This window comes from Labrus mixtus, chromosome 24 (genome assembly GCF_963584025.1).
Source record: "Labrus mixtus chromosome 24, fLabMix1.1, whole genome shotgun sequence".
NCBI classification, from domain to species: domain Eukaryota; kingdom Metazoa; phylum Chordata; class Actinopteri; order Labriformes; family Labridae; genus Labrus; species Labrus mixtus.
The window spans coordinates 13,452,867-13,465,366 of NC_083635.1; the positions used below are offsets into that span (position 1 = coordinate 13,452,867).

Sequence of the window (12,500 nt, forward strand, 5' to 3'; positions counted from 1 at the left end):
GTGAAGTCACCTCTGAAGTTTCTACGACGTAGAAGGAGAAAGAGGAACAAAAGGTGAGAAAAATGTGTCGTTTAGTTTTTTCTTTTTGGGACAGAGTGGCGCTTCCTGTCGTCCGGTACCTTCAGGTGTTTGAGCGTTCGGCTTCTTCTTCCTGCGGTCGTAAAACGGTTTCTTCTTTGGCATCGAGTCTTTGGATGGCACTTCAATACCTGCAGAACAGACACAGAGAATACAGAGTCATTGTGAGTCTCACTTCATGTTCTCCATCGTGGAGCAGCTGTGATGTCATCACCACCACAGGTAAAGTGACCACGAGCTACCTGAGAGTGAAACGATGGTTAACGCTCGTCTGACATCGACCTCGTCTGAACTATTTATTCACGATATCGGGGAACAGAACTACACCACCCACGCTGAGGAATCTGATTGGTGGAGCCCGCTGTTGTTGCCATGGTGACGTTCCCCCCGTGAGGCTAAATGCTAAGCTAAGTGAGCGGTCAGATTCTCACCCTGAGCCTGCAGCAGCTTCAGCGTGGCCTCGGCCCGAGCTCGAGCCTCCTTCTGAGCTTTAGTCAGCAGCTTCCCCTCCTTCTTCAGACGCTCCTTCCTCTCCTTCTCCTTCTGCTTCTTCTTCTCTTTACGCTCCTGCTCCAGACGCTCCTGAGGGGGGGGGGGGGGGGGGGGGGGTTAGATCACAGAGGAGACAGATGATAAAAAGAGAAAGAAGTGGAGGAGGTGTTTACCTGCTCCAGCCTCAGCTTCTCCTCCTCCTCCAGCCTCAGCAGACGCTCCTCCTCGTCCCTCTTGGCTTGCTCCTCCTCCTAAAAAAACAAACAACAAAACAACTTTTACACATCGTCTCCCATCATACCTCCACTGTGACTACGTTTCCCAGCATGCCGCTCACCTCCTTCATCTTGGCCAGAGCCTCCTGCATGGCCTTCACTGTGGCCTTGCTTGGTCCCTTCTTCTTCTCCTTTTCCTTCTCCTCCTTCTCTCCTTTCTTCTTCTTCTTGTCTTTCTTCTTCTTGTCGCCCTCGCCCTCCTCTGCACAAAAACACAGAAGAAGAAAGGTTGAAACATCACAGCTGAGCATGACCTCACAGTGTGGTCCTTTCTGTCATCTTACCCTCGGCTGCTGGCTCCGCCCCTTCCTGTTCCTCAGTGGCTGCTGCAGGTGGAGCAGCTGCCGCAGGTGGAGCAGCCACCTGAGGGGGCTCCGCCTCTTTCTTCACCTCCACGCTCGCCTCCTTCTCCTTCAGCTTCTTCTGCTTCGCCCTCTCCTCCTCCTTCTTCTTCTTGTCCCGCTCCTTCTTCTCCGCCTTCTTCTGTGCCGCCGTCTTCATCTTGGCGCCTCCTCCTCCTCCCTCCTCCTCGTCCTGCTCCTCATCGTCCTCGCTCTCCACCTTGGCTGCTTTGCCTTTCTTCTTCTTCTTGTCTCTCCTGGAGGTGAGCTCCTCCTCGTCCTCTGACTCCTCCTCCTTCTCGCCTCCTTTCCTCACGCCTTCGTCCTCGTCTTTGTCCTCCTCCTCCTCCTCCGACACAGATGCTTTTTTGCCTCCTTTCTTGTTTCCTTTGGCCTTGGTTCGAGTCTGGGATCCGCTCTCGTCATCGGAGTCTGAGGGCGGCACAGCAGGAGGCGCCTGGAGCCAAAAGGAGAAAAGGTTACGATACAGTACGGAGGCTCAGAGGGGACAAATGTCCTGAATGTTTGACTTCTCACCGTCTTGCTGTCGTTCTGCTCTTCATTCCTCTCTCCTTCAACCTGACCTTCACCTTCATCACACTCCTCATCCTCGGGGCTGGCTCCGCCCTTCTTCCCCTTCCTGGTCTTCTTCTTCTCTTTGGGAGGCTCGTAGCTCTCCACTTCTTCTGTGGTGTCTGTTTTCTGCAGAGGAAAGTAAAAGCTCTGGTTGGAGCAGGAAGTGGAATCAGCTCGTGTGATGTTATGACTCAACAGGTGAGTTTACCTTTGACTTCCCTCCCTGAGTCTCCAGAGACAACTCCTCCAACTCCTTCAGGATGTCCTCCTCACTGCAGGACGAGAAACAAACCAGTTACAGGACGAGAGACAAACCAGTTACAGGACGAGAGACAAACCAGTTACAGGACGAGAGACAAACCAGTTACAGAAACAAACCAGTTACAGGACGAGAAACAAACCAGTTACAGGACGAGAGACAAACCAGTTACAGAAACAAACCAGTTACAGGACGAGAAACAAACCAGTTACAGGACGAGAGACAAACCAGTTACAGGACGAGAGACAAACCAGTTACAGGACGAGAGACAAACCAGTTACAGAAACAAACCAGTTACAGGACGAGAAACAAACCAGTTACAGGACGAGAGACAAACCAGTTACAGAAACAAACCAGTTACAGGACGAGAGACAAACCAGTTACAGGACGAGAGACAAACCAGTTACAGAAACAAACCAGTTACAGGACGAGAAAAATCAAGAGAGGAAGAATAACGAGGAGGAGGAGAGGAGGAGAAGAGGAGGAGAGGAGGAGGAAGAGAGAAGGAGAGGAGGAGGAGGAGGAGGAAGAGAGGAGAGGAGGAGGAGAGGAGGAGGAGGAAGAGAGGAGAGGAGGAGGAGAGGAGGAGGAGGAAGAGAGGAGAGGAGGAGGAGAGGAGGAGGAGGAAGAGAGGAGGAGGAAGAGAGGAAGAGGAGGAGGAGGAGGAGGAAGAGAGGAGGAAGAGGAAGAGGAGGAAGAGGAGGAGGAGAGGAGAGGAGGAGGAGAGGAAGAGGAGGAGGAAGAGAGGAAGAGGAGGAGGAGAGGAGAGGAGGAAGAGGAAGAGGAGGAAGAGGAAGAGGAGAGAGGAGGAGGAAGAGTTCTTGTGTCGTACTCATAGTCCTCCTTTTTGGCTCCTTTCTTCTTCTTCTTCCCTTTCGGCTCTTTGGAGGCGCCGGCTCCTTCGATCTCGGCGGCCAGAGCGTCGATGTCGATGCCGTCGTCTTTGGCACTGAAGAAGAAAACGAGAAGAAAATGTGATGAAGAGAGTTTAAAATGTTTGAGCCCCCCGAGGTGGAGAGACGTCAGCAGAATACACAAACCCCCCTCTCCCCCCTGTCCCCCCTCTCTGTCAGCACAATAGGGACAAACGAAAAGCTGCCGAGTCGCCACTTCCTTCACAACCTTTTATTTCCCATCATGCCCTCTGACACGCAGCAAGCTGAGATCTGCTTCACTCCACAACGAACATCAGAATCAATTATCAAGAATTATTATTCTGCTTCAATCTTCACAGAATTAGAAATGATCAGAGGAGGTTTTAATCGTTGTTGTTGTTGTTGTTGTTGTGAGAGGATCCACAGAGCTGGAGTCTATTTCTTATTCAAAAAGAAACAAAATCAATAAAAATGTTTAAAAATTAAAATGATACCAGAGAACTTTGTGTGTCACATCCCAACAGGAAGCTGTCACTTCTTTGTTTTGATCAAACAGAAGTCTGAACGCCGACATGGAGACCGTTTGTAAACTTTTGTTTCTCAGCGCCGAGCGAGAGCGTTCGCTGCAGAAAGCGGCCGCCTGGAGAAAACGCGCAGCGCCCAGCGTCCCAGCTGCTCTGAGGTCACATCGGACATGTGGCTGCAGGAGCTGGGGATCGAACCCCTGACCTTCTGCTTGATAGACGTCCGACTCTACCACTGAGCCACAGCCCCCGTTTCCCATCCTGATTGAATAATCAGTGAACTTTGTAGAGAGATCAGAGACTCCAATATCATCTCGTTGTCATGGTGATCTGGTGCGTCGGTACACCAACATCACCCGTTAGAGAGCCACTCTCTGTTTGACAGACGAGCGCCGTGACATCACAGAGGCGTGAGAAACGTGTGTCCATCAGAGTTACTCTGACGTTAAACGTAAATGAACACAGTCAAACTTATTTTATTGTTTCCTTCAGGATATGAAACGAGTCGAGTCTGTGATCAGAAACTAACCTGCTGCCCTGAGATCTAAAATGTTTTTAATCTACAAACTAATCAACAGGAAACACATCAGGAGTTAAAGAGAACTAACACATCAGGAGTTAAAGAGAACTAACACATCAGGAGTTAAAGAGAACTCACACATCAGGAGTTAAAGAGAACTAACACATCAGGAGTTAAAGAGAACTCACACATCAGGAGTTAAAGAGAACTAACACATCAGGAGTTAAAGAGAACTAACACATCAGGAGTTAAAGAGAACTAACACATCAGGAGTTAAAGAGAACTCACACATCAGGAGTTAAAGAGAACTCACACATCAGGAGTTAAAGAGAACTAACACATTAGGAGTTAAAGAGAACTCACACATCAGGAGTTAAAGAGAACTCACACATCAGGAGTTAAAGAGAACTCACACATCAGGAGTTAAAGAGAACTCACACATCAGGAGTTAAAGAGAACTAACACATCAGGAGTTAAAGAGAACTCACACATCAGGAGTTAAAGAGAACTAACACATCAGGAGTTAAAGAGAACTCACACATCAGGAGTTAAAGAGAACTCACACATCAGGAGTTAAAGATAACTCACACATCAGGAGTTAAAGAGAACTAACACATCAGGAGTTAAAGAGAACTAACACATCAGGAGTTAAAGAGAACTAACACATCAGGAGTTAAAGAGAACTCACACATCAGGAGTTAAAGAGAACTCACACATCAGGAGTTAAAGAGAACTAACACATCAGGAGTTAAAGAGAACTAACACATCAGGAGTTAAAGAGAACTAACACATCAGGAGTTAAAGAGAACTAACACATCAGGAGTTAAAGAGAACTAACACATCAGGAGTTAAAGAGAACTAACACATCAGGAGTTAAAGAGAACTCACACATCAGGAGTTAAAGAGAACTAACACATCAGGAGTTAAAGAGAACTCACACATCAGGAGTTAAAGAGAACTAACACATCAGGAGTTAAAGATAACTAACACATCAGGAGTTAAAGATAACTAACACATCAGGAGTTAAAGAGAACTAACACATCAGGAGTTAAAGAGAACTAACACATCAGGAGTTAAAGAGAACTCACACATCAGGAGTTAAAGAGAACTAACACATCAGGAGTTAAAGAGAACTCACACATCAGGAGTTAAAGAGAACTAACACATCAGGAGTTAAAGAGAACTCACACATCAGGAGTTAAAGAGAACTAACACATCAGGAGTTAAAGAGAACTAACACATCAGGAGTTAAAGATAACTCACACATCAGGAGTTAAAGAGAACTCACACATCAGGAGTTAAAGAGAACTCACACATCAGGAGTTAAAGAGAACTAACACATCAGGAGTTAAAGATAACTAACACATCAGGAGTTAAAGAGAACTCACACATCAGGAGTTAAAGAGAACTCACACATCAGGAGTTAAAGAGAACTCACACATCAGGAGTTAAAGAGAACTCACACATCAGGAGTTAAAGAGAACTCACACATCAGGAGTTAAAGAGAACTAACACATCAGGAGTTAAAGAGAACTAACACATCAGGAGTTAAAGAGAACTAACACATCAGGAGTTAAAGAGAACTAACACATCAGGAGTTAAAGATAACTAACACATCAGGAGTTAAAGAGAACTAACACATCAGGAGTTAAAGATAACTAACACATCAGGAGTTAAAGATAACTAACACATCAGGAGTTAAAGAGAACTAACACATCAGGAGTTAAAGAGAACTAACACATCAGGAGTTAAAGAGAACTAACACATCAGGAGTTAAAGAGAACTAACACATCAGGAGTTAAAGAGAACTAACACATCAGGAGTTAAAGAGAACTAACACATCAGGAGTTAAAGAGAACTAACACATCAGGAGTTAAAGAGAACTAACACATCAGGAGTTAAAGAGAACTCACACATCAGGAGTTAAAGAGAACTCACACATCAGGAGTTAAAGAGAACTCACACATCAGGAGTTAAAGAGAACTCACACATCAGGAGTTAAAGAGAACTAACACATCAGGAGTTAAAGATAACTCACACATCAGGAGTTAAAGAGAACTCACACATCAGGAGTTAAAGAGAACTCACACATCAGGAGTTAAAGAGAACTAACACATTAGGAGTTAAAGAGAACTTACACATGGAGGAGCTTTTATTTAAAGTTTTATTTAAAGTATATAAAAATGTTTATTGCGCAATCTCTGCAGGTTGTTATTGTTTGTTTGTTGTTTTCCTTTATAATAATAATAATAATATCTTTATTTATTCAGCACCTTTAAAAACAAATGTTTACAAAGTGCTGTGACAGAAAAACAACAACAACAGAGATGAACAGAGAAAATGTAAATAACAGATTTGGAGAGTTCAGTTTAAAATCAATCAGGAGAAAATTAATTTAATTTGAGGGAGAGTGAGACGTCATCATTTATGGATCTTTGTTTCACGTTATGATGAATTTAAATAAAATAATTTGTTTTGTTAAATAAAAGCTCCTCACAGGTGGGGGAGTTGTTACCTGTCTCCTGATTGGCTCAGGTGTTTGAGGAGGTGAATCAGCTGTTCACACAGGGTTAACAGTTAGCTTAGCTTTACTTTACCCCCCTCACTGTCTCTGTTAGTGGTTTAAAGGTTCCTGCTGTGAGGGCAGGTTCTGGTTTGGTTCTGGTCTGGTTCAGAGAAAAACCTGAACCCAGTTTGAGGCTCAAAGTCAGAGAGAGGAGCAGCTAACGCTAAGCTAGCTCATCAGACAGATAAACTACAAACACCTCCGCTGTGAAAACACACTCACAGGCTCCAGGTGAGCCAGGTGAGCCCAGGTGAACCCGCCTGCTGGTTGTGTAATTCATCTTAAGCCATTTTGAGGCTGTTTAAATCATCACCTGCTCACACACACATCTGACGCGTGGTTAGCATCTGCTAGCGCGAATAGCCGCTGAGCTAACGGTGACTGCAGCGGGTTAGCGGGCCTGTTTTCAGGTGTGAACGGGGCCGTTAAACTTGGCTCGTGACAGGTGTCAGTGTGGACAGGTGGTGTGTGACAGCTCGCGGTGTTTCTTTACCTGTCCTCTCCGGATTTCTTCTGTTTCTTCCCCATCCTGTCGCTGCGGTTCTCCGGTTCTCTCTCTCTCCGCTAGCCGACACACACGACGGCTCACATCAGGCAAAGATCGCCTATTGTAGGGATCAGAGAAGAGCACTCACTCCGTAGCATGTTCCGCAACATCCGAACTGTGAACACGTTTCCATAGAAACAGAATATGCACAGACCCTTTTATTGACTAGAAAACATTTCTATATAAAATTACAATATGAGAGGAAGTCTGTTTGATGTTTGTATAAGGTAACATTGAATTAGATTATTTATCTGTTTTACTGTCTCATCCATTTTTAAGACAGAATACACAATAAGACTGAGCAGTGAAATGAGCATCAGAACCAGAAATACTTTATTAATCTCAGGGGAATATTCGGTCGTTACAGTTGCTCTCATAATATTTTAAATCCTGTAACAGTTTATCTTTAACGACAGGACACGTTGATCTGTTTAAATCGGTGGTTTGAGAAAATAACAGCGGAGTGATACCTCACCTTTTTTTTTATCAGAGATCCTCAGTAGCACGCATGGTTCGTAGCCGGAGCACTGCGCATGCGTTATGCGACGTGCCCTGTGTAAGTGACCCAGTAACACGAAACATGTTATGAAAAAAACTGAATTTGAAAGTACAGGAAGTTTTTTGATCTTTGTATGAGCCTGTCAGACATTTATTATTATTATTATTATTATTATTATTGTTATTATTATTATTATTATATATTTTTCACCTCTTACCTTAAATAGACTAAATTATTAATTATTCATACTAGATATAAATGTTACATTGGCAGATATTAGTTTTGGTTATTTATAGTTTGGTTTTATTTGAATAACATTCAAAAGTAACAAACAGTTTTTTATTTCATTGACCCCACGATGTTTTCTCTTCAAGTTTACATATTTATCTTCACTTCTGGTTGCAGCCTGCAGGGGGCGGTGTTAGTTCTCTGATCAGCCCATCGCACGCACCACGGCGTCACACAGGTTTGTCAGTCTGTCCTGCAGCTCGCCGCTCTCAGATCGCAGCAGAGCGGTCACTGCTGCAGCCGCTCGATGACCACAAAATCTCTCCCCGACCAGCACGCCGCAAAGCTCGCCAATCAGACGCTGAGGAAGCCAGTCTGTGGGAACGTCCAGCTCGCAGCTCTCAATCACGCCGCTCTTTATCTCCATGTTCAGCTGGGCGGAGCTGCGAGTAGATCGAGCATCCGTCAGGTCCAGGACGGTCTGGATGCTGAATTTAGGCGTCTTACTGAAAGTCCAGTCCCAGGATCGAAGCTCCGCCTCCATCCGGCTGAGACCAGGAAACGCAGCCTCGTCAGCGGGGTTAACAAGCGTTGATGCAGCGCTGAAGTCGAACTCTGAGCACACAAAGAACATCAGGAAGAGAAGACGTTTGAAAACTACAAATCAGATACTGAGTCCTGTCTTTGACCCCTCCCCTCAGTGATGTCACGATACACAGACCCGCCTCCCTTAAGTACACCTTTACCTCACTGATGAAAGGTGAGAACTCCAACCAGGAGAAACGAGATCTTCAGTTTTGTTTTTATTTAATGAAACATTTCGTTTGTTGCTGTAGTTACTGTGTTGGAGCAGCAGAGGGCAGCGTTCACCTCTGAGGAGTCATTTTAAATATGGACTCAGGTGGTTTACCTGTGTTGTACTGGTGCTCCAGTGCGTCCAGCAGCTCCTCCCACTGCAGCGTGGGGGCGTGGTCAACCAGGTTGGCGACAGGTGAGGGGACGCTGGGCGTGGCGTTGCTAAGGATACCGGGACAAGATGGGCGGAGCAAGGCAGAGAGGGTGGAGCGGTCAGCAGAGTGCAGCAGCGTGCAGTGATGGTAAGACGACTTCCTGCTCAGTCTGGACGCACTTCCTGGAAAAATAAAGTAAACAACAACAAATAAACATCAGATCACACAACAAACAGATGTTTGTTTGTAAACAAACACACATGTCCTACCTGAGATCTTCAGGTGTCCGTTGAGTAAGATGTCAAATCTCTCGGTGGCCTTGACGTCGAGTTCCGGTCTGATCCTCCTCAGAGCGTCTGTGACGACCTTCAGGTTCCTCTGACGGTCGTACGCCTTTTTGGAGGTGAAGAACGTCAGGTTGAGGTTCCCGAGGTCGTGGTAAACCGTCCCACCGCCGCTCCGCCTGCGAGCCAGGGGGATCCCCGCCTTCCTCATTGCTGGCAGGTTGCACTCGGTCCACGGGTTCTGGTGGCGTCCGATGACCACGGCAGGCTGGTTCCCCCACAGCAGCAGGACGCTACGCTGCTGCAGGTCCAGGTTAGCGTCGATCCAGTCCTCCAGGGCCAGGTTCAGGTACACGTCTGTAGACTGAGAGCGAAGGACCAGCCCGCCACTGTCAGACGCTGTAGTGAGGTCACTGAAGGAGGAGGAGCTCCGAGCTGGATTTGTGTTGGTTTGAATCCTGCAAACACCCGAGCAGCCTCTCACAAGAGACAAAGTCCTTCTGATGTGAGACAACATGACGTCTCCTACAGTCGACGCCGTCACCGCCACATGTCAGACAAACCTGCAGAATAAATAAGATAATCCTTTATTTATCCCTCAACGGGGAAATTTACTTTGTTACAGTAGCAAAGAGACAAAAAGTGAACACAGTACAATTTAAATAAAAAAAGAAAATTAAGAATGTACAAAAAAATAGATTTAAAAAAATACAAAAATAATACAAAATAAATACAAAAATAATAAATTCAAAATTAAAAAAAATAAAAAAACAACACACCTGAGAACAACATCCAGAGAAGTTCTGAAAAAAGAGATCTTAATTAATCTAATTAATATAAACTATATAAATATATATGAACAGATAAAACAGAAACATCTTTCAGACACATAAAACTTTTTATAATATAAATAAAATAATAGTTTATAATATAAATAAAATAATAGTTTAATATAAATAAAATAAGTTTATAATATAAATAAAATATGTTTATAATATAAATAAAATAATAGTTTATAATATAAATAAAATAACATTTTATAATATAAATAAAATAATAGTTTATAATATAAATAAAATAACATTTTATAATATAAATAAAATAATAGTTTATAATATAAATAAAATAATAGTTTATAATTTAAGATTACATCATTTTTTAAAAGCATTAACCTTAAATCTGTAGGAAACATCTGTACGTTCATTTATTTAAAATAGTTTCCTGTATGACGTCACTGACTCATCCTTCTCCAACTGTCCTACAAAGTGAGCTAGCTTACCTGTGTTTGCTAGCTTTAGCTTTAGCATTAGCATGAACTCCGCTGTGACTTTCGCTGTCGAAGATTAAATAAATAAAAAACTTTATTTAAATTAAATCAGCTGATCAACAGTCTGACGTTTAATATCAATTTATAACCGACACGTTTTTATTCTCGTGCTGACCTGAACGAACGAGACAGCGCGAGCGGACCGGATACAAATATTATGAGACACCTTCCGCTTTGTCCTTTCAAAATAAAACAGAGCTTCTTCTTTTTACGCAAAGTTCAGATTCCAGACTGAAATATATTTTAAATATTTTAGGCTTTCAGTGTTTAAGACATGAATATAATAACAAATATTTGACAAATTAAATAAAAATTACACAAATAAGAGTTTGAAAATATGTCTAAAAGTTAAAAGTTCAGATTTCTGTAATAATTGAGATTAATAACAACGCATTAAATAATCGTTAGTTTATTATTAGCTCTTTACATTTAGTTGAGTTTCACATTCAAGGAAAATGGCTTTAAAAAACGTTTTTTAAGGGTTATTCGCGTTTATCGTTCTTACTTCCGGTTTCATTTTGTGTACCTTGACTTTCGGCTCTGACCTCGGTCCGTCTCTGTAAAGATACCGCTCCTCTTCAAAGGTTCCGCTGTGAATAATAAATTAACAGACTTTTATAAAATGTATTTAACGATAAAATTAAAAGTTTAAAATAATTTATTGGCAGGAATGATCGATTTTAAGAAAACAAAACACAGAATGCAAAAATTATATCTTTTTTAAAAAGACTAAACATAAAATCAATCAATTAAAACTTTATTACATTCAGGGTCCAGATAAGACAAAACTAAAGACATAAAATACAAAACATAAAAACACTGCATGGTGTAAAATCACTAAATAAATAAAACAATGCCCCCAAAGGAAACAACTGGACCTGTGTTTCCATATCTTGGATTGATAAACTGGATGATTGATAAGTTTAGGATGATTTTGTTTTGTGAGTCGACAAATAGATTTATAAATCAGATTTCTCAAGATGGCTCGCAGCGTGTCGCCCCCTCATCATCATTGTGCAGAACTCTTTTCTTGTTGGACCTGGAGGAGGGCGAGCTGACTGGTCTCTTTCATCGTCTGTGTTTCTTCCTGTGCTACGTTATCATATATGTAAAACTGTGAATCAACTGTGCAAAGCTGTGACAACAAATGTCCCCCTGGGGGTCAAAACAGTATTACACAGTATTCTACTTGAAGTTTATACAAACTGGATTTACTTCACATTTCATTTTGTTTGAGCGTTTTATTTCAGATTTCTTTGTTTGAGTTCTTCTCTCATCGATCGCTGAAATCATCGTCACAGTGAGGAAGAAGCAGAGAGTCTGAAGAGGCGACCAGAGAGAGGAAGAAGAACATGTGACCACATCCTGACAACACACACACACACACACACACACACACACACACACACACACACACACACACACACACACACACACACACACACACACACACACACACACACACACACACACACACACACACACACACACACACACTCTGTCAGTCAGTCAGAGTCGATGATGTTTCAGGTGAGACCTTCTTTCATTCGCTGTCAGCTTTTCAAACATTCTGATTCTTTGATGTAACCTCTTTGTTTATTTTAAAGTCATAAAGCATCAAACCTTTTTAAAGGAACTTGATGTGTTTGGTCGGACAGGTGCAGAGGAGACAAGTGAATCACCTGCACACTGTCAGAGCTGCACTTTAGTACGCAGATGTTTTTGTGCAGCGTGCCGGTGACACTCGTAACTTCTGATAATAAAAACAATATTGTGTTCTTTTTATTTACAGCCGAGGTTTCACACAGGTCTTCATGTAGCAGACACATCGATGTGCTTTGATCTGAATCGTGTCGCTCAGGTTTAAACAGGAGGGAGAGAGAGACGATCTTCTTCTTCTCCTCAACTCTAAAACTGACTTTTTATTTCAGCTCTTCGTCTCACTGAAGAGGAAACACGATGAACTGAAGTTAAATCATGACTCAGACTTTAAATTTAAAACAAACGTGTCACAGGAAGCCGAGTTTGAATCATCTCAGGGTGTCAATTCTTAGAAGTGACGTCTTATCTCACACTCAGTCATACCAACACTCACACACACCCAGCTGCTGTGTGAGTGTGTGTGTGAGTGTGTGTGTGTGTGTGTGTGTGTGTGTGTG

General features: G+C 43.0%; 3 protein-coding genes across 3 annotated transcripts in view; 1 reads left to right on the forward strand and 2 right to left on the reverse strand.

Moving 5' to 3' along the window:
• eif5b (eukaryotic translation initiation factor 5B) overlaps positions 1 to 7,133 on the reverse strand; it is a 15,628-nt gene extending 8,495 nt beyond the window's left edge. Inside the window, 9 exon segments of the mRNA XM_061032485.1 lie at positions 49 to 209; positions 510 to 660; positions 744 to 821; positions 908 to 1,047; positions 1,130 to 1,643; positions 1,724 to 1,888; positions 1,971 to 2,034; positions 2,854 to 2,970; positions 7,000 to 7,133. Coding sequence (XP_060888468.1) covers positions 49 to 209; positions 510 to 660; positions 744 to 821; positions 908 to 1,047; positions 1,130 to 1,643; positions 1,724 to 1,888; positions 1,971 to 2,034; positions 2,854 to 2,970; positions 7,000 to 7,034 — 1,425 coding nt within the window. The 5' untranslated portion in view covers positions 7,035 to 7,133.
• Positions 7,134 to 7,828: 695 nt separating this feature from the next.
• On the reverse strand, positions 7,829 to 9,531 carry lipt1 (lipoyltransferase 1). Its single transcript, XM_061032749.1, has 3 exons — positions 9,000 to 9,531; positions 8,691 to 8,912; positions 7,829 to 8,395 (listed from the first exon to the last, which is right to left on the reverse strand). Exons 1-3 carry the CDS (start codon positions 9,529 to 9,531, stop codon positions 7,986 to 7,988), a joined length of 1,164 nt encoding a protein of 387 aa, XP_060888732.1. The 3' UTR covers positions 7,829 to 7,985.
• A 2,078-nt stretch (positions 9,532 to 11,609) lies between these two features.
• The window catches only part of LOC132959612 (RNA-binding protein FUS-like), a 2,271-nt gene continuing 1,380 nt past the window's right edge, over positions 11,610 to 12,500 (forward strand). The window contains exon 1 of the mRNA XM_061032742.1: positions 11,610 to 11,871. Within this exon, the coding sequence (XP_060888725.1) occupies positions 11,860 to 11,871 (12 nt within the window). The 5' untranslated portion in view covers positions 11,610 to 11,859. The remainder of the gene's footprint in view (positions 11,872 to 12,500) is intronic.

What these genes read in the sequence shown, in the direction of transcription:
- lipt1 (XM_061032749.1), bottom strand. Translation starts at nt 9,531, where the DNA reads ATGTTGTCTCACATCAGAAGGACTTTGTCTCTTGTGAGAGGCTGCTCG. An exon ending in CGGACACCTGAAGATCTCAG is followed by an intron (nt 8,913 to 8,999) that starts GTAGGACATGTG and finishes TTATTTTTCCAG; the next exon opens with GAAGTGCGTCCAGACTGAGC. An exon ending in GGAGCACCAGTACAACACAG is followed by an intron (nt 8,396 to 8,690) that starts GTAAACCACCTG and finishes TTGTGTGCTCAG; the next exon opens with AGTTCGACTTCAGCGCTGCA.